Source organism: Rhynchophorus ferrugineus, unplaced genomic scaffold (assembly GCF_030347505.1).
Source record: "Rhynchophorus ferrugineus isolate W39M unplaced genomic scaffold, kcgeb_rfMv2 rfM2, whole genome shotgun sequence".
In the NCBI taxonomy this organism is placed as follows: Eukaryota; Metazoa; Arthropoda; class Insecta; order Coleoptera; family Curculionidae; genus Rhynchophorus; species Rhynchophorus ferrugineus.
In genome coordinates, this window is record NW_027472581.1 from 62176581 (window position 1) to 62198177 (window position 21597).

At 32.7% G+C, this 21597-nt stretch overlaps 2 protein-coding genes across 3 annotated transcripts in view; one reads left to right on the forward strand and one right to left on the reverse strand.

The window, feature by feature from the left end:
* The first annotated feature begins 398 nt into the window (after positions 1-398).
* Positions 399-21597, forward strand: part of LOC143190128 (uncharacterized) — a 32897-nt gene continuing 11698 nt past the window's right edge. The window contains exons 1-2 of the mRNA XM_076394248.1: positions 399-911; positions 8796-9412. Of these exons, the coding sequence (XP_076250363.1) occupies positions 449-911; positions 8796-9412 (1080 nt within the window). The 5' untranslated portion in view covers positions 399-448. The remainder of the gene's footprint in view (positions 912-8795; positions 9413-21597) is intronic.
* LOC143191550 (uncharacterized) lies at positions 18886-21465 on the reverse strand. Of its 2 annotated transcripts, none has more exons than XM_076396738.1 (4): positions 21238-21465; positions 21027-21166; positions 20695-20966; positions 18886-19037 (listed from the first exon to the last, which is right to left on the reverse strand). In XM_076396738.1, the coding sequence occupies exons 1-3, from the start codon at positions 21410-21412 to the stop codon at positions 20760-20762; spliced, it is 522 nt and encodes a 173-aa protein (XP_076252853.1). In that variant the 5' UTR covers positions 21413-21465; the 3' UTR covers positions 18886-19037; positions 20695-20759. The 2 variants fall into 2 exon arrangements, with proteins under 2 accessions (XP_076252853.1, XP_076252852.1); XM_076396737.1 differs by lacking the exon at positions 18886-19037 and adding an exon at positions 19993-20558.

Consider the following 21597-nt stretch of genomic DNA (forward strand, 5'->3'; position numbering starts at 1 on the left):
ATGATCGCTACGTATCCAACGAAGAGCTGCATCATGATTTCGATATCAAATGGATACGCGAAGTAAAACATGAAACAAGTTTGCTAAATCACAGCAACGTGGAAGCAATACAGCTACTAGACGCAAGAAATCAGAAGATTGAAGCGAACCAAACCACACGTCTAGTTTAGTTTATAAGTGTATTTTTAACTTTAGTTTAAATTTTGCATATCAAATACAGAAAATTCTAATTTATATCTTTTAATTTAATAAATAGCCAAACATTGTAATATAACGAATTTAAAAACTAGAATCAGTTAAAGAAAAGACAGGCTGATAATTTGTATACAGATATGATATATGATTTTTGATAGATTTTGAAAGCAGAAACATTGTGCGGAAATTGACAGATTAATCATTGTTGACATTTAGTTTTATAAGAAATTTTCGTTAATAATCACCGAGACCAATGTCAGAAAATGAACAGGAAAATACAAATAATGTTGATGAAATCGCAAACTCTCCATCCACTAATTACGAAAATGAATCCTTAATGATTGCATTACAACAGACCCAACATATTTTCAATAGATTTCTGGAAGAAATTGATAACAATAATTTATCACTATCCGTTAGAAATGAAAACAATTCTTTAGAAGCAGTTCAAGAAATCGACGAGGAATCACAATTAAGAGATCCTGTTTTTTATTTGGACACACAGCCAACTCTGGCAACAGAAAATAAAAGGTCGAATCTTCTTCAGCTACCACCTGAACAAATGCCAATGAGTCCAAGTCGTTGCGAAAATGAAATGGTTGGAGATGACGTAGCAAATAGACGAACTCACATCGTTTGTGAATGTGACGAGGCTGGCGTAGCTGGAGGAGCAGTTCCTATAGTCACGTCGTTTACGGTGCAGGATTCTGTGCCAGGTATGAAATATTAAATCATTGTATATTATTATTGTTAATTCAGCATTTTTAATTTGTTTAAAATAAGGCTTATTTAAAATATTTTTAAAAATTTTCTTAGATTAGATACATTAAGTAGAGGCTAGATAACTGGCAAGGTCAGGCAACAGAAGGATCTTGAAATGTAATGAAGCAAGCTGTGTCTAGGGTTCCAACATAAGCTATTATCAACAATCAATAGCCAATTCCCATTTGTCAAAAATAAAGATACGGTCATATCGTTCATACAGAATGAATAGTCCCTACAATAAAACAACGAACTCACGTCATCTAAATTGATGGCCTCAAAACGTCATAATGTTGCTCAACCACTCTGAGTTTTAGTTTATTTTGATTTCAAGATAGATCAAAGTTCTAATCTAAATAAAAAAATTAAACAGAAATAATGTTATCAAATACAATTTATTTTAACATTATAGTACATCTAATGCATATATTATCGAAGGACTTAAAACTACAATTAATTACACAATTATAATAGTTTGTAGGTTAGGGTTGTGTTTTATTATATTTACATTGATCTCTTTTCCATATCATCTATGAGTATGAGTTCTAGGCGCGTTTTTATGTAGTGGTATCCCCTGGAGGCCTACTTTACCTAATTAATAGTTGTATATCCAAGAAATATATTTTACTTTCGTTGGAGAGCATCCTTACCTTTTACGTCTAGTTCTGTTTTCTTTTGGTACAGTGCTTCCTTGTCTTTTTAATATCACTGAATTTCTCCTTAGTTCGTTCTGTTACCATCTACATACTCTTTTATTGATAAAACTAGATTTAATCACTGATTCTCCCTAGTGTATTTACCATATCTGCAATATAGTTGGTATTGTTTTTCTCCTCACACATTTTAACGAAATGCTTATGTACTGAACAATTATACACATATATGTACAGATCCATTCTTCACATTCTTCACACATTCTATATCCTTACAAGGTAGGTTCATACAAGCTTTCAATTAACTTATAAATTTCCAATTTATCTAACATTGCTATGATTTCATCATTTGTCAATTTCTTCTTTAATGTGTCTAATAGAGTTCATCCAAACCGAAGGTTTTATTAACCATTCCTGTTTCCAACATAAAGAACAATATATCTGCAATAGATTATCAAAAACTGTTATGACTAATAAAACCTAATCAATTGTTGTTGCAACGTTGTATTCATTGTCTTAACACTATTTTTATTATCATCTTGCCATGAGTGACCATTGTGTATATTAGTTCCATTCTGAAATATCCATGCCTCATCTAAATAAACAAATTGAAATAATAAGTCATTGAATAATATATAAAATGAGATATTATTATATGTTTTTAAAAATTGTATTCTTATAAAAACAATGTCTGGAATTTCCATTAGACCCCTTCATGGGTTATTTTTATGCCTTTTAAATTATATATTACCCAAGAGTGTATGAAAGGATGTTCTAACAGGTCAATTGAAAAGTCCCCTGCCTGGCAAACAGATGGCACTACTAGAATTAAATCCATATGTTTCTTTAGTTAGCCCTCACCCTCAAAAGATGCGTGCATAAATTTGACAGCTGTCGGCTCGTTATTTTGTGAATTATACCATTTTGATTGAAGCAGCTTTTGTTATTATGAACAAAATGAATAAACAGGAATTTCGCGAGTGGATAATATATTGATTTTTGAAGGCAAAAATACCTTTGAAGCAAAAACTTGGCTTGATGCCGAGTTTCCGGATAGTGCCCCAGAAAAATCAACCATCAAGGATTGGTATGCTAAGTTTAGACGTGGTGAAATGAGCACCGAAGACGGTGAACGCAGTGGACGCACAAAAGAGGTTGTTGCCGACGAAAACATTAAAAAAATCAACAAAATGATTTTGAATGACCGTAAATTGAAAGTGAGTGAAATAGCAGTCACTCTAAAAATATCAACTGAACGTGTACATCATGTCATTCACAAATATTTGGTATGAGAAAGCTCTGTGCAAAGTGGGTGCCGCACGAGCTCACTGTTGATCAAAAACAACGGCAAGTTGATGATTCGGAGCAGTGTTTGAAGATGATCAAGCGTAATAAACCCGAGTTTTTGCGTCGATATGTGACAATGGATGAAACATTGCGCCATCATTTCACTCCGACAGTCATCCGAGTAGATTGCACACGATGAACCCGCTCCAAAGCGTGAGAAAACGTAATAGTTGGCTGGCAAGGTTAAATTGACGCCTATTTTGAAGCAAAGGACAAATCGTACTACAAAAATGGTATCGAAAAGTTGGAGGGTCGCTATAACTAGTGTATTACCCTTGAAGGGAATTATGTTGAATAAAAAAAACTAATTTTGCCAAAAAAAAAACGTGTTTTACTATGGTAGGCCGGGAACTTCTCAATTGACCTGTTACATCCCTCAAGGAGCTGCATATCTCTAACTTTTCTATGGATACTTTTCAGACTAACAGTTTCCTCTGAAGTAATTGTATTAAATTGTTTATGTTTATATTGAAAACATGAGTAGTGTTTTGTTTCCATACATTTCATATATTTGATCTCTGATAAAACTTACATCAAGCTGATCTTGATTCGACAACCGCTTCGTATGAGGACGGTTTTTTTTTCGATGAAATATTATATTTTTCATTTTTTCATATTTATATTTCAGTGACGGTATTCATATTAATATTCAGTGCAGCTGCAACACGCTAAAATATATTCACTAAAAACCGTTGGAACTTAATATTTAACAGTAAAAATGTTTATCTCTCTAACGAATTTTACTGGCAAGAGGAGGCCTCCATTAACTCGTTCCTGTTCGAAGTAACTGATTAGAAACGGAATCTGTTCTGTTTGGCTTCGGTATTTTCAGTTTGCCAGTCAGTTCAGTTCCAACCTTCGTAGGGTGAAGACGTATTTTCAATACGGTCCAAGCTATAAAAAGATACCTTTCTTTAAAAAAACCCAGTATTTTATTACGGTTATTTAATTGAGTGTTAAAAACGCATAACAGATGCGGCTATCCGTCTCTCAGTGGACCTAAAGTGTAGTGAATACGTGTTTACGTGACCAGACAAAAGGACTGCATCTCATTTTTATTAGTGTTTAAAATTATTTCATCTTATTTTACAACAGTCCTTTTGAAATTCATTTATAGTATTTATAGTAAAAAAACTAGTGCTAAAATAACGTAAGTGAAAAATGAAGTGCGTGAAATAAACAATGTATATATTTTATTTTTTTTATCCTCTGGAAGTAAATTAAATAAAATATTAAAAATTAAAAAATGGCAAACCATAGCGATTCAACCAAATCACCTGCACACTTTGATATAAGATTAGAACAAACAGCAATAACGCAAACTCCACCATAAGAATGGACTACAGTCATTAACAAAAAACGATTGAGAAGTCCAGAAGAAGAAATTGCGAGGAAACAAACAAGAATCAGTGACTATTGGTTGCAGAAACCGATAGAGACAAAAAACAGTTTTAGCAACCTGTCGGAAGAAATTGAAGAGAACATACAACCAAGCCCTGAAAAAGTTATTCCCAAACCACCACCAATAACAGTCTATAAGGTAGGAATAATAAAAAACATCCATGACTTATTGAAAACCATTACTACGAACTACACAATTAAAACAGTGAGCTATGAAACAATTAAAATCCAATTGTTCGAAGCGGATCACTTTAAAGTTCTTATAAAGGAATTAGATGAAAGAAACACCCAATACCATACATTCAGGCCAAAATCCGAGAGAACATTTAAATTCGTATTAAAAGGATTACATCACGGGACGGACTTTAACACCATCAAGGTAGCACTAGCTGAAAAAGGCCACGAGGTCGTAAATATTCACAATATACGACATCACACGACAAAAAAACCTCTGCCTATGTTTTATATAGACATAAAACCTAATGGAAATAATAAGGCGGTGTATGAAATCACCAAATTGGAAAATAATATTATTAAATGCGAACCACCACATATAAAAAGAATTATACCACAATGCACAAGGTGTCAAGCACACGGGCACACAAAGACTTACTGTCGCAAATCATATAGATGCGTAAAATGTGCAGGAGAACATAAGACAGGAGATTGTACTCGTAAAGTTCGCGATGAAAAAGTGAAATGTGTTAACTGTAACGGAAATCATCCAGCGAACTACAAGGGTTGCGCAGTTCACAAGCAACTACAGCAGAAACTCTATCCTGCCTTAAGGGAAAAAAGGTATCAACAAAAACAATCCACTACTACCAATCTACCACTACCCACCAGAACAAGTCAACCAGACATAACTTATGCCCAAATAGTTGAAAATGGTTCAGCACAAAAACGAGAGACAATATCTCAACCTACTGAAACTAGCAACATCTCAAGATTAGAAAATATGATGGCCAAACTAATGGATCAAATGAGGACGATGCTTGGTCTACTCACAACCGTCGAAAGCAAACTTGCCTAATGCCTGAAACCAATAGCTACAAAATCGCCGTCTGGAATGCCAATGGGCTCCAACAACACGCCAGGGAACTAAAAATGTTCGTAAATGAACAAAATATTGACGTTATGATGGTTTCCGAAACACACTTTACGGACAAGAATTATCTGAAAGTTCCTAAATATAAGCTTTATCATACAAACCACCCTGATGATAAAGCACATGGAGGTACAGCCATAATAATTCGAGATGATATAAAGCATTTCGAAAAAGAAAAATTCCGCAAAGACTACCTGCAAGCCACCAGTATAACCATAGAGGAAGCCCATGGACCATTAACAATTTCTGCGATTTATTGCCCACCCAAACATAACAACAAGGCAGAACAATTTCAAGAATTCTTCAGTACGCTAGGTAATAGATTTATAGCAGGAGGAGATTATAATGCAAAACATTTAATGTGGGGTTCAAGAATAATAACCTCAAAAGGTAGAGAACTGCTCAAAGCCATAAGGAAAGATAACTTACAACATATCTCTACTGGTGAACCAACATATTGGCCTTCAGACAGAAATAAAAAACCAGATACAATAGATTTCTGTATTACAAAAAATATTGATCCAAAAAAGTGTCAGGCAGAATCATGTTTCGACCTGTCTTCTGATCATTCACCAATAATAGTAACAATTTCTTCAAAAATTACCATCAAAGATAGACCCCCTTCTCTGTGCAATAATAGAACTAACTGGCCCTCATTTAGAGAAAACTTAGACCAAAATATCTCTCTAAACTTACCGTTACAAACTGAAATGGATATAGAAATAGCAGCAATGAATCTTACATAAAATATACAGGAGGCAGCATATTCCGCGACTCCCAACAGTGAAACATTTCCAAGAAAAAATACACATATATCATGTACAATACAGAAAAAGATAGCAGAAAAAAGAAAGTTACGACGAAATTGGCAACAGCAAAGGACTGAAGAGAATAAAAGAAAATTTAATAGGGCCATAAAAGAGCTGAGAGATCTAATCCAAATTGAACAAAACCAAGGCATTCAAGAATACCTAGAAAACTTGACATCATCTGAGGCTACAGACTATTCGTCGTGGAAAGCAACAAAAAAGCTTAGGAGATCCCAGCAGCATAACCCACCTATTAAAACAAGCGAAAATAATTGGGCGAGAAGCAATAAAGAAAAGGCCGACATTTTCTCAAAACACTTAAAAAATGTTTTTAAACCTTTCCAGTCTCAGCTACATAAAGATGACGAAAATAAAATTACTGGCTTTCTAGATTCGCCATTTCAAATGGATTTACCGCACGAGAAATTAACGGTCAAAAAAGTTAAACAAACAATAATAAGAGAGATTAATATCAAAAAAGCTCCTGGTTATGACTTAATTACTGGCAAAATTTTAAAAGAACTATCAGAAAAGGCTATAAAACTATTAACATATATATTTAATGCTATGCTACGAATTAATTACTTCCCTAGTATCTGGAAAGTAGCTAAAATATTAATGATACTTAAGCCAGGAAAAATACCAGAAGATGTGACCTCCTACCGACCTATAAGTTTATTACCAATAATCTCGAAAGTTTTCGAGAAATTATACGTAAAAAAACTAAACTATATAATAGAAAAAAGAAAAATTATTCCAGAACATCAGTTTGGCTTTCGCAATAAGCATGGGACTATAGAACAAGTGCATAGACTTGTAAACCAAATAAACGCTGACCTAAATGCCAAAAGATATTGTTCGGCTGCTTTCCTAGACATATCTCAGGCTTTTGACAAAGTATGGCATACGGGCTTGCAGGTTAAACTAAAGAAACTTCTCCCTTATCCGGACTATCAGCTACTAAAATCGTATCTCACTGACAGACATTTTATTGTAAATCAAGGCGATGAACATACCGAACTAAATCCCATATATTCAGGAGTTCCGCAAGGTAGTGTACTGGGTCCAGTACTGTATCTTCTGTATACGGCTGATCTGCCCACCACAAAAATAACTACTGTGGCAACATATGCAGACGATACAGCAATCTTAGCATCCCATGAAGATCCAGTCACAGCATCAATAAACCTACAAACCCACCTGGAGCAAATACAATTATGGTTGAAGACATGGCGCATTAAAGCCAATGAATCAAAATCCACGCATATAACGTTTACCCTGCGTAGAAGAACATGTCCACCAGTAAATATCAATCATCGTCAACTCCCCCAAGCAGAGCATGTTAAATATCTTGGTATGCATTTAGATCGACGCCTAACCTGGAAGAAGCACATACTCTCTAAACGGAAACAACTAGGACTAAAATTATATCAGATGTATTGGCTCATTGGGCGCAAATCCAAGTTATCATTAGATAACAAAGTATTGCTGTATGAGTCTATACTCAAGCCCATTTGGACATATGGAATTCAACTATGGGGTACCGCTAGCAAATCTAATATATCCATCATTCAACGGTTCCAAAATAAGGTGTTGCGTGCCATTGTTGATGCTCCGTACTATATTTCAAATAAAGTGATACAACGCGATATTCCTCTAGAACCTATAACGAGTGTAATCCAACGTGTTTGTGTGAAGTACTTCGAAAGAGTGTCAGTGCATCCCAATGTACTCGCTAATCAGCTAAATATGCGACGTGATAGTGAAGTGCGTAGACTAAAACGTTTAACACCACCTGATCTGATTACTGGACATATGTAGAGTTTAGAATAAGCATTAGAATAAGACTAATTAATTAAGATAATATTTTATACAGAAGATTGCTTAATGAAGTGATTTTCTACATGCCATGTATATATAATATAAACAGAAGAAATACTTATTGCCAATAGGGCAGATTGTGGACTCACGAAGAGTAATAAAAAAAAAAGTTTGCCAGTTTGTAACCTGTACTTTCATATTTTGAAGAATTTTGCAGATATTACATGTTCGAACTTATCAGACAGCATTGTGTCTCTTTCTCTTTTTAACCAGAATAAAAAGAAAAGGAAAATATTGTGTAGTTCTAAAACGAATTTACAAATTGTCGCAAGCAATGCCTTAAACATACTGATGACGTGAGTTCGCTGTTATTTTGAATAGACTATTTTATACACAGCATTTATGCTTGTTAACAAGGTTATTCGCCTCAATTTTGCCCTTAAAGATGATTTTTCAACCAAGGTTAGGTTGCTTAAATTTGTTATAATATATAAACCATCATTACTATATGGATTGGATAAATTCTTTATTGGCATAAAATACTGAACTTTTAGATAAGAACCATTTATTTTGTATGTCAACTAGCTTTTTATACCCTCAGGAATTGAACTTGAACCTCGTAGTACTTTTTCCGTATTTGTGATTAGATGTAATAATACTTACATAATAATAAACTTAAATGTTACGTCATATTTCTAGATGAAGAGCATGCTGATAGCTTGGATATAAAAGAGGAAAAAATACGACCGAAACCGAAAGCGAGTCAGATTCCAAAACCCACCAACTCTTTTAAAAGTACCAGATCTTATTCACAAAGTACATCGACTCATAAACCAAGGGCCACATATCCCGAAAAAGTAAAGATGCTGGCTTTTAAAGAAAAATTGAAAGTCACTTCTTCCTTGTTAGAAACAAAATCTAACAAAGGTGAAACATTAGATACTTGTTTAAAAAACCCAAGCTATAAGTCTAATGAACAGGAACAACAAAATTCTTTGTTAAATGACTTGTACGTGAATATTAGTAAACTAAATATAGAGGCAATGCATTTGTCGAAAACTAAAACAAATGGATCAAGCATGATGGCAATCGAAAGTATTGAGAAGCTAGTTTCAGATTTGAAGCATCTAATTGATAAACTCAAAAATTCTGATAAATTCGGGAAAAATAACGAAGATGACATACTAAAGCCAAAAACAAAAGAGAATAATAAAATTTATATAAAATTTCTTGCGAACAAGGCTGGAATCAAGAAAAAGAAAAGCTTTAGTGGAAAGACACAAACTGATTTAGTGCAAGATGACAAAGTTAATGTAGTAAGTACATTTTTTATTACGTTATTCTGCATATCAAATGTATATTTAATATAGATGATCTCCAGCAAGAGTATCGTTAACAACTGGTTGGGATTCTGTTATCAATAGCAACTTTTAACTTTCTAATTAATAAATTATCATTAAATTTAAATGAAACTTTGAATTTTTAATACAGTATATAAAAAGTAATATAATATGTAATATAGAATCTGTAATAAGTGTGTCCAGTGGGATAAAAATTTCAAATGAAACACGAGAAAACCGTAATGGATATAATTGTAGAAAAATGCCCTTCATATATTCAGTCCATTTTTACCAACCAACCAGCGATGAAAATATAAAGCACTCTATTTCTCTTTTGACTTGATTAGATATACGTCTAGATGAAGTCGAGTTTCATCACTGATAGTTGATGAACAACATTTCCTGTATGATTAAATGAAGCGTTGACATAAAATTGTCTAAAATGGTTGAGTGTTTACGTGGAGAATGATCTGCTATAACTAAATCATGAACTCGATGCAAGCCTTTTGACAGGTTTATCGTCAGAACATGTACACATGTCGGCAAACAATAGGTGCAAGTTGCGCCAGACCATACTTACGTAAAATGTACAAAAGTACGTCGATTAAGGTCATCTTATGTACAGAGGATAGCGAAAATAATATGAACACCATACAATATAATGCATTTTGTTGCATGTTGGCAACACTGCTTCCGTGTAAATAATGCCATACGTATGTATTATTCAGTTTACATGCCAAGTCTTGTAGTTTATATTTTAGTGTTTTATACATATTATTCTTTGACGATTAGGACAAAAGGATCGGTAAAATGTGTAATTTCTCAGTTTTCGAACTAGGGCAAATCGTTTGTATTCGGTTAGCAGAGGCATGTGTGATGAAAACAGCTGAATTGTTTAACATTTTACAGGAGACAGTATCCACAATAATGGTGTATAGTAGGGTTGTTGGCCACCCACCAAATAGTTGTTGTTGGTATCAAAATACTCTAAACGTTTAAAATTAAATACCAATTTAAACAGTTTTTAAAAAATTATAAAATGGTTATTTTTTATTTTAAACTCCAAGAGAAACCTAGTATTCGGATTACCTTATTGTGGTTAAACATGTGGGAGGTTCCATTATAATTTGGGCGGCAATATCCTGATATTCAGCATTCACATGACTGGCGGATAACTGCGAAAGAATATCTTGACATTCACAGTGATGAATTTCTTACTATGACTAGCATATTTTGACTAAATACTATCATATGCCAACATTATAATGCGCCCATATATACCGCCAAAATGGTTCAGTCTTGTTTTAAGGTACATCAGAATATCACCAGAACATCTTCTCTAGCCAGCACAGTCGGCAGACCCAAGAACATTATTGAACCATTATAGAGAGTTTTAGAGCAGAGAGTGAGGATTTTAAACACGAACGATTTCCAACGTTAGTAAAGTACTTACTAGATGACTTACCTGATTCAGCAAGTTAAGATACATGTCAATCTGATGTGATTTGCAGAAAAAAATGCGTTTAGTATTTGAAGATGACATACTGCTAACACATTGGTAACACATTGATTATAACAAGGAAAAAGCATTTTACAATATTGGAATCGATCTGTATTATTCTTGGTGTTGTGAGTGTAGTGTTTTACAAAACGTATAGTCATCAGTCAGAAGGTGTTATTTTGATATTAGTTGGTCAGCCTTGATAGTTTCAATATGTGATATTGTAAGCTCTGCTAGATGAAGATTCAACACAAATGCAATAAGAGCTTGTCATTTAGCTAGGAGTTACCCAGTTAGCTATGTCCAAGCGATTGTATTGAACAGAAAACATTACAAATCTTAGAAGGCAGGTCCCACATGAGGACCAAGCACAACCTCGATTGACATCAAAAAATTTTCTGTTAAAGACTGTGGCGGGTAATAAACAATATATTCTTTGATAATCCCAAAGTTCTAAATCCTTTGTGATCGTATGTAGGTCCCAGAAAACCCGGTACACCGACAGTAAAAAGAGGAAGTCCAGTTAAAATATACTCCGATAAAAAAGTGGCTTATCATAACTGTGGAACGCTAAAGCTAACATCGAAAAAAACTAATTGATAACTGAGGCATATTTATGTCTTTAAAAAATTTTAATTCATTGAGTACTAAAATTTATATATAATATATACACACCTCTAATTTCTCAAATTGGAGTAAATTTTTTGAATATTTTGTGATATCTGGTATCTTTTGGTGAATGAAGGAATGTTGGAGCAGTTAAAGTTTATAAGAAGTGTACAAAATGAAAATCTGTATAATATTTTCTATAAATACATCGAACTAAATAATTGGTAGAAGTAATCATCGAAATGCCACACCCCACGTCTATTTTAGTAGCCTCTGTAAAACGAAGTGATGCTGTTAACTACATTTCAATATTCAATGTTTTTGTCATATATGTTTCCTCGAGTAATTTTAAAAATCTGGATAGCTTACCCTAATGTAAAAATGTAAGCAAACTTATAAGGCTATGCTTTTAATGCGAATTCACATTATTTAATGATTTTATATATTTTTAGACACCTAATTTTATGTTATTTTTGTTAATTGGTATGTAAGTATTACACCAGCATTTTTAGAACTATGAAAGAACAGGGGTAATTTTAGATTTAAAAAAATATATTATAAGTAGTACAAGATGGGTACATAAATCGAAAATTGAATAAGAAGTTCGAAGCATCGTTCTACATATTCCTCTGGATATGATTTTATACTTACATACAGTAATTTTAAATGATTTTCAACAGATGACATATTAAATTGTATCGGGTATATTTGTAACCAGCATCATGTTAGACTGTTAGAGAGATAGGCTTCCCTTTTCAGTATATGTCCCTTCGTCGAACACTGCACAGAAAAAACGACAGACATACGAGCAAAGACGCAACAGCGTTATTCTTCTGCTCAACTATACGTTGCAAAACCAGTGAAAACATACCTGAAAACTTTAAAATAGGAAATGCTACCCCACACGCGGTTTTCTCGAGACCTTCAGTTTTTGCTCTTTGCTTGCTTTTAATAACTACTTATTTAACATTTTAGTCATTATCTGCATGAAGAGCACTTTGCTTATCAAAATATATATCGTTCGTTCGAGGTCGAATCCGTGCATTGCCTGAAATGGGAAAATCAGCTGTCGATGTCACAATAAAGCTTTAAATTAAAAAAATCCTACAAAAGTAATTTATAGGCCTATATTTAATCTTTAATTAAACAAAATAATAGTATAGAGATTATTCTCGCTTAATGATTTCTGCCAAAAAAAAAGCATAATAGTTACTTTATTTTATAACCTTTTTGTTAAATACCGAAATCGAATGCCCAGAGACTACCATGTTAATATATTTATGACCTTAATATGTATTACAATGTAAAAAAATACTAATTATTTTATTTCTTAAGACATTCACTTATTTATTCTCAACGCTATAGTAAATCATGTCAACTCATTAAATGTGTAACAACAGAACGTATTTATTTAACGACCCAAAACAATATTTTATTGAATTAATAATCATACAAATCAAAGATTAAATAATACAAACAGAGTTGCTTAAAAAAAATATGTAAATGAATTATGGAAAGTACTTCGGAGATTTAAAAGACCAACTATTAGAGTATAGCCTATTAAATATGATCGAAATGAATGGGTTCGACGAAACGACGAGAAAGCTGAATTATTCGAGGAACATTTATCTAACCTATTCCAACTGAATGTTATAGAATCTACAATAGATATCGATCCTGTTTATCAGTCCCATGTAACAGGTCAATTGAAAAGTCCCCGGTCTGACACATAGTTGGCGCTACTAGAATTAAATCCAAACGTTTTTTAATTAGTCCTAACCCTCCAAAGATGCACGTATAAATTTGACAGCTGTCGGATCATTAGTTTCCTGTTCTCAGATCTCAAAAGAATGCTCGCTGGGAAGAAATTTGTCGAATTTGTCGAATGAAGAGGTGATCACCGAAACTGTGGCCTATTTTGAAACAAAGGACTAATCGTACTACACAACAAAACAAAACGGTATCGAATAGTTGGAGGATCGCTATAATCAGTGTATCACCTTTGAAGGGAATTATGTTGAATAAAAAAACTAATTTTGCCAAAAAAATGTGTTTTACTATGGTAAGCCGGGGACTTTTCAATTTATCTGTTAGCTGTAAATCTGATTTATTCAATGGAAGGTGCCACAGAAATTGGCTACAACCTCAATCCTAAATAGGCTCTTGATATTGATAATATTTCACATGGGTTATTGAAAGAGCTGCCACGAAAAGCAATAATCATGTTGACATATATATCCAATGCCAGTTTGAGACTGAAGCATGTTCTGGAATGTCGTTGCTCGAATAATTATGCTTAAAATACCTGACAAACCGGCAGAACAAGTTGGATCTTACAGGGCGATTTTGTTTCTACATGCGATATCAAATTTTGTTAAGAAACCCATGTAGAAATACCAGATTGCATACTGCTAATATACCAACAACAAAAGAAACTGTACTTTGCCTAGCGGAACATTTGCCGTCTACATAGTTATGATGGCAAGCCTATAGAAAACGTACAAATAGCGGTCAACAAGGTTTACAAATGGACTAGGGGCTGGAAAATATAGCTTAAAAACAAAGTTGTACGATTAATTGCCAATGCTTATCGCTACATAACCAACGAAGAGATGCAGGATGACCTCGAAATCAAATGGATTTACGAAGTTCTAAAACTTTGAAACATTTTTTTATTATTATTATTTAATTAATACATTGTTACTAGTCGTTTCCGTCTAACCTACAATTTGTCTTTATGTTAACTTAAATCTAGGTATATAACTAGGAGGATCCATCAGCCCTAACTCAGTCTCTGGTGAAATAATGTTTATACATGTCACTGCTGAATTTTTTAATATATGCACCTCACTACACAACACTACACAAGATCAGATGGTTTGACTCTTTTGAGTCTGTGTCCTGTTCTGGCGGCATCTCAAAGTTGCAATATTTCAATATTAGTATGAGAATGGAGTTTTTCCTCATGCCCCCTTGCAATTCTCTTGATTTCTTGACTGACTGTGGGTATCTGATGGTCTCGATGTAGGTAATCAGTCCTATAGTATTTGGGTGCACCAAAAAATTTGTATTTTATTAATGTTACTCTTTGCAGAACATCCTCATAATTGAACTCCGTATGTCCATATAGGTTTCAATATTTGCTTATATAATAGCAATTTATTATATACTGATAATTGTGATTTTCTTCTAATTAGCCAGTACATTTTCCTATATTTCAATTCCAGTTCTTCTCTTTTCTTCTTCATATGTTCCTTCCAGCGAAGTTTTGCATCGAGATTCATTCTGAGCTATTTAGCGTTGTTGCTATATGGAATGATATTATTATTTAATGTTATTGGTGCTTGTACGGTCTGTTTATAGGTGAACTGCACATGTACAGATTTACTTTCATTAATTCTTATTTTCCAAGCTTGTGTCCAATTATTTATATTGTCACTTGCTTGTTGTAAATTTCGTGAGGCTTCTTCACTATTGTCTCCGACTGCTATAATTGCATTATCAGCAAATGTATCCATCGTGATATTTTCCATTTCTGGTATATCACAAGTTTAAAGTAGATAAAGCATTAGTCCCAGTACACTTCCTTGTGGTACACCTGCTTTAGCTTCTTTTACGGTAGAGTAAGCTTCTTCTTGCTTGACTCTAAACATTCTGGTTGTAATGTATGATTTTTATAGTTCGGTGTGTTGTTTTGGTAGCATTTCCTGTAGTTTATGAACAAGGCCTTCATGCCAAACCTTATCGAAGGCTTGCACTACATCTAAGAATATAGCTGAGCATACTTTTTGACTTTCGTAGGCTTTTTAAATAACATCTGTTCTGTAGACCTGGTCATTTGTTGAGTGTTTGTTAATAAACCCAAACTGGTGTGTTAGTATGAGGTTTTTTCTCTCTATGATCGGTTTTATTCTTTTCAACAGGAGTTTTTCAAAAACCATAGATATTACTGGCAGCAGTGATATAGGTCTATAGGATTTTATTTCGTTTGGTAACTTCCCAGGTTTTGGGATCATTATAATTTCCGCCACTTTCCAAATGTCTGGGACATGTTTTAATCTAAATGCTGTATTGATCAATTTGGTGAGTTTTATAATTCCCTTTCTTGGTAGTTTTTGCAGTAATTTTCCTATTATTAAATCGTAGCCTGGTGATTTCCTGGGGTTAATTTCACTTTTAATAACTTTGGTTAACTCTTTCGCCGTGACTAATTCAATTATCGAATTTTCAGCTTCTGTATCCGGCAAATTATGTTCAATATTAATTTCGTTTGGTTTGAAAGTTTTTTCTAGATATTCAGCAAATGCTTCTGCTTTTTGGCGATTGTTACGTGCCCAATTCCCACATAGGTCTCTTATAGGTGGACTGTGTAGACATGAGCGCTTTAGATATTTTGTGACATTCCATAGTGAGTAATAACTTTCCTTATCATCTGTTAAATTTCTGAGATAGTCATTTATGGTTTTGTTTTTTATTTCCAGTATTTCTCTTTTCAGTCTTTGGGTTATATTGTTTAAACTATTTTTATTTTCCGGTGTTCTGTTTTGTTGCCATTTTTTTTTTCTTAATTTACGTTTTTCAGCTACCATTTCCTTCACTTCTTTTGGATAATTAATTCCTTTAATTGTACACTTAATTTCTGGAGTATTATTCCAAGCAGCTTGTTGAATATCTACTACGAATGTTTCTGCTTCAAGATTTAATTGTTCAGTTGTCTTGAAGGGTACAAGGGTTTAGTTGAATTCGTTTGTTCAATTCGTCAGCAAATCCTTCCCAGTCTGTTCTCTTGTTTGTTAACGTTGGGTTTCTTTCTTTTCTTATTATATTTTCGCTCAACGTCAGAATCACTGGCGTATGATCTGAACTTAGCTCAACATTTTCTTCCACTTTTACATAGTTGGATGTTATGTTTCTTACTATGAAGAAATCTAACAGGTCTGGGGCTTTCTCTCGAATAGTCGGCCAATACGTGGGTTTTCCAGTTGACATGTAACTACATCTTAGTTCAGTAGCTGCTTTATGTAGTTCATTGCCTTTAGTTGTTGTCATTCTGGATCCCCATCTTGTATTTTCTGCATTAAAATCACCTGCAATTATAATATATTATAATTATAATTTTTCTCCCAGGTTGCTTAGGACATTCAAATAATTTTCCTTGTTTTAATTGTATCTTGGAGGACAATAAATTGTGGCTATTGTAACCTTGTATCTGCTTGATTTAATAGTTTCTGCTGTTACCTGATTTTCTGCTGTACTGAGCTTGGGTTTTTGATGGTGGGGAATGTTCCTTTTTATTATTATTGCACTTCCTCCTCTTGCGGTGTTAGCTGGATGTATAGTATGATAGAATGTATATCCTCTAAATTTTATAAAGGATTCTTTTGTTAAATGGGTTTCGGATATTAGGCAAGACTCATATCTACTTTTTGCATATCTAGCAATACTTGAAGGGTAGCGTGATGTTGCTGGATTCCATTAGCATTCCAAATTGCTATTCGGATATCTTTATTTGCCATTTCGGGTTTTTGGGGCCACCGGCCTAATGTTCTTCATTTCTAGTTTTTCAATCCTTTCGGAAAAATATTGGATCATTTTTTCTTGTCTACCCAGCTTTCCTATTAGTTTAAGTAGCAATTTGTTGGTGGTTGCTTCATCTTCCTTGGTGTCTCTTTTGTTAATATGACTGATACTATGGGCATAAGTCATTTCACCATTAACGTTGTTATATTTTTTCGGTTGTTTCTTTTCACTCATTGTTTCTTGAGGTTTAACTGGAGCTAGTTTATTTCTCCTCTTCTGTAGTGTTTTAGCAATTACACATCCTCTATAACTTGCCGGATGCGCTTCGTTGCAGTTAGCACATTTCGGCTTAGCATCTTTGGGTTTTCTACACTCTGTGGTAATATGTTTACCTGAACAATTTAGACATCTATGTTCTCTTCTGCAGAATTTCTGTGTGTATCCATGCAATTGCCATCTTTTGTATTGCGGTATTAAGTTTGATTTTTTAGAGGTTCGATTTTTATTTCGACCCCTAAAATTCTTTTAATACCAAAAATGGTTTTTGTGTCCATATCATGTTCAAAGGCTAACATAAGTAGAGGTAATGGCTTCTTGTGGATTAAAATTTCTCCTTTATTATTTTTGGTCTTTTCTTTTTTTTTTAATATTAATCCATTTAAGCATTTAAGCCAATTTTGGTTTAGTTCTGCGATAATTTTCTCACTTTTAGATGTTGATGGAAGCCCTCTTGCCATAACTTTGATGTCTCTGGTCTGTTTGTATTCATAAGAGTGCCATTGCAGTTTCAACAACTCTAAACAATTTGTTTATTTAGTTGTAGCTGGAGGGTATTTATTTGTTTTTGCATATTGGTTAATGCAATTTCAAGACTTTCCCGCGTCGACTTTTCGTTCATCCACGCATTGTAGAATGCCTGTTCGTTCTGGGTTCTAGTTTTGTTCTCTACATTCAAAACTGCAACATGTCATACGCCTGATGTCGATCTTTCCATTTTATCTATTTTTTGTGCAGTGTTCTTCTCCATATTTTTTATATATTGTTGAAATAATAATGTTATTTTTATGTTTCAAATTATCCCACGCCGCATTTGTTGAGATGTTGAGTTTTAACGTTTTATGGCATTTTGCATTTATTTTCTACGGTACTGACCTTTTTTTCCAATCGCACTTTCACTTTTTCACCAGTCTGTAAAATGTTATTGTTAGACTTTTTTAACGCCGCATTTGTGACACAGATGTTGCACTTTTGTTTCGTTTCACTGACCGTCTCTCCGAACACGTCTTTACTCTATGAAGGTCAAATGTCGACTTACTTGAAATATGAAATAAAGTTGCTAAATCACACCAACGTGGAAGCTAAATAGCTAGTGGACAACACGCAAGAAATCAGATTGTTTTGTGTATCCTTAACTTTAGCTTAAGTAGATTAGTTTTAGTTTAATTTGAGAAATATATACTGATGTATTAATCCCTTACTCGCCCTGCATGTTTATTATGCAAGTACAACAGAACAGTAGGAATAAATTAATTTAACAACAACATTAACAACCCAGAAAAATTTATATATTTGATTACTTATAAATTATCTATTCAATATAATTGTTATTTTATTATAATATAGCTTGACTATAAAATTCATCATCAAACATTAGCAATAATATTTTTAAAGAACTAATACAGATTATTCAATATATAAGAAATAACAATTTATAATATTTATTTATTTATAATATTTAAAATAGTATAAAGTGTTGTATTCTTTATTTTTGTGGATATAAATAACATCTATCAAATCCTATAGATTTATATGTAGTAGTTTGCCCATACCGACTATGCATCTTCTTCATCTTATTGTTAACAATCTTTAGCATATGTTCTACGTCATTGTTCTTGTAATAAGTAGAAAATACATCACAAATAGTTTGTATGTACCATGTACCTTTAATCGGATTTCTATTGGAAACACATCCTGTAAAATACCATGTTAAAATTAAATATCCAAAATTATCGATATACACCAGAAAGCCCAAGACATCGAAAGCGCTTACCAGGCAATGTAGAATAGCCAATTAGAGCATCTGAATATTTCCTTGTCTGTATATTCATCAAATCATAATGCACTTGTACCATGTCTCCTCTAAAATAACATCAATATTTATTAGGTGACTAAAAAGGCGATCTGTGTCTTTTTGGAAATTTTGCAAAGTTTATCTTGTAAAACAATAATAAATCTAAGATGACCTTCATATATAGGGTTATAATTCGTGTTGGGATGAAAAGTTACTTTTACTTTACTTTATAAATGTACTATACTTTATAAATGTACTTTATAAATAAAATATAGCGACTTGTTGGATCACTCACTGCCATTTGTTCGTTTTTTAATCCAAATGCTATTATCTATTTATCCAATAGATATCACAGATAGAAATACGTGCAAGTACCTAATTATTTCTCACTATGACTGCTCTGACTACAGTCATTATTCATACAGTCAAAATCCGTTGAAAGCAATGTAACGTATGTAGAATTACAGTAGCATTTGATTGTAATATTGTAACTGATAATACCAGTAAAATGATTTATTTTCGGCTGCAACATCAAACATCCCAAAAAACACCGTGTAATAAAATTTGCCAAAAATAGCACATCAATGTATGTTAAAATTGTAATTTATTGGATTAATATGCACCAAATTTACCTTGACATTGTACATGGAAATGTGCAGTGAAAAAGATTATGAATTCTAGACGGTTTAGACTGGAGTAGGACGCCGTAAACTAACTAGAGCTATACTTAGAAAGAGGTTTAACTCGAAAATGTATAGTAAAGTATAGTATAGTACTGATATTTCTTCATGCAATAATTTATTTTTCTTATGTATTTGGCAAACAAGCAATAAAACTCAACAATAAAACAATATAATCTCTGTATATAAAAAAAAGCAGTAAGTATGCTGCAAATGTTGGGTATGTAACAGGAATCATAAAAGCATTGATTAATAAAAATAATATAGGAATGCATGGATGTTAAAAAACCATCCATTTTAAATTACAAGGAACTTAATAAGATGCACCTAGCGTAACGTCTAACAATTATAAAAAAAATAAGAAGGAACGATCCATGTTATTTTGCTATTAAAGCAAATAATTCAGATTTACTAAAATGTTAATATCCAAATTTCCATATAAATATCGTTTCTATTAAACATAGGACTCAACAAAGACTCATTAAGCGGTTATACATAACATCTTTATACATAATGAAAGCATATTCCAGCAATGAAATACAGCAGAATATTAGAAAATTGAGCACAAAATAATATTAATACTGCTCCACAATTTATAAGACATTAAAATTACAATTAAGAATATGCAGAATTGCTGAAAAAATTATTATACAACATATCTAAAGTAACTACAACACCAAAAACTTAAAATTATATATAATGAGGCAGCATGTATATTTAATTTTCAAATTAAAGAATCAGCTGAAAAAAAAAATCAGATTAGAATGAGGTTATTCACCAGCGGCCAATCTTAAATCGACTATTTAAAATTTATCTTTACGTATTTCTATTTTCATAAATTACATATAAGGTAAATAAAGCGTGTAATGAAGCTTACCTACAGCATTGGAACAAAAACATTTTTGGATTGTCTTGAAGCTTACTGGCACCTTCAGTAAATATTCAAATTAGTTCATCTGTAAAAACTCCTTCATTATTTGTGCCGTACATTTGAACAGATCCTTCCCTTATTGGTCTACTCTTAAGAGTATTGTCACGTTCAGTGACAGGATCAAAAACAGTATCTCCGTGGCTCATAATTACAATTAATGATACGTCAGTATTTAAGAAGTCTTGTTTACTGAAGTTTGTAACTATTTTTCTTATATCCTAAAATATTTTATTATTAGAAATATGATTTTCTCTAATCGAATTTGATAAGTTATTTACGTCTGCTACTAAATCAGTAAAAAGATCACACTTAAATCCTATCGACTGAAAGGTATCTATTAACCTGGATGAGTCATTTTCAGCGCCGTATCTTTCATTATTTCCGCTAAATGTAATATTATTAATAAATAAGGCTTTACCTACGGTTATAGAAATAAATATTAAATGACCATTACCAAATAGTTATGTTTTAAAAATATAAAACAAATACCTTCTAGCTTTGAACCTTTTATCGGATACGTAGGTACAGGTTGTAACGAAATACTCATATTTCCAAAGTCTTCTAAGTCATCTTCGGCCTCATTTTCGTGCTTGTTCTCTAAACTATTTTTTAATAATCCGGTAACTAACACAACTTTTTTAAACATTGACATATTACGTAACATTGTTATAAATAATACTAATAAAAGTTAACAACAGAATACTCTTTATTTCCAAATCAGCGTTTATAACAAATTACTTTACTAAATTCATATTAATATAATATATAGGTATTCTAAGTCCTTATCTTTATTTACCTTTTGATATCATTTTTATAAAAATAAAATCAATTTTTAAGTCCAACTTTGTA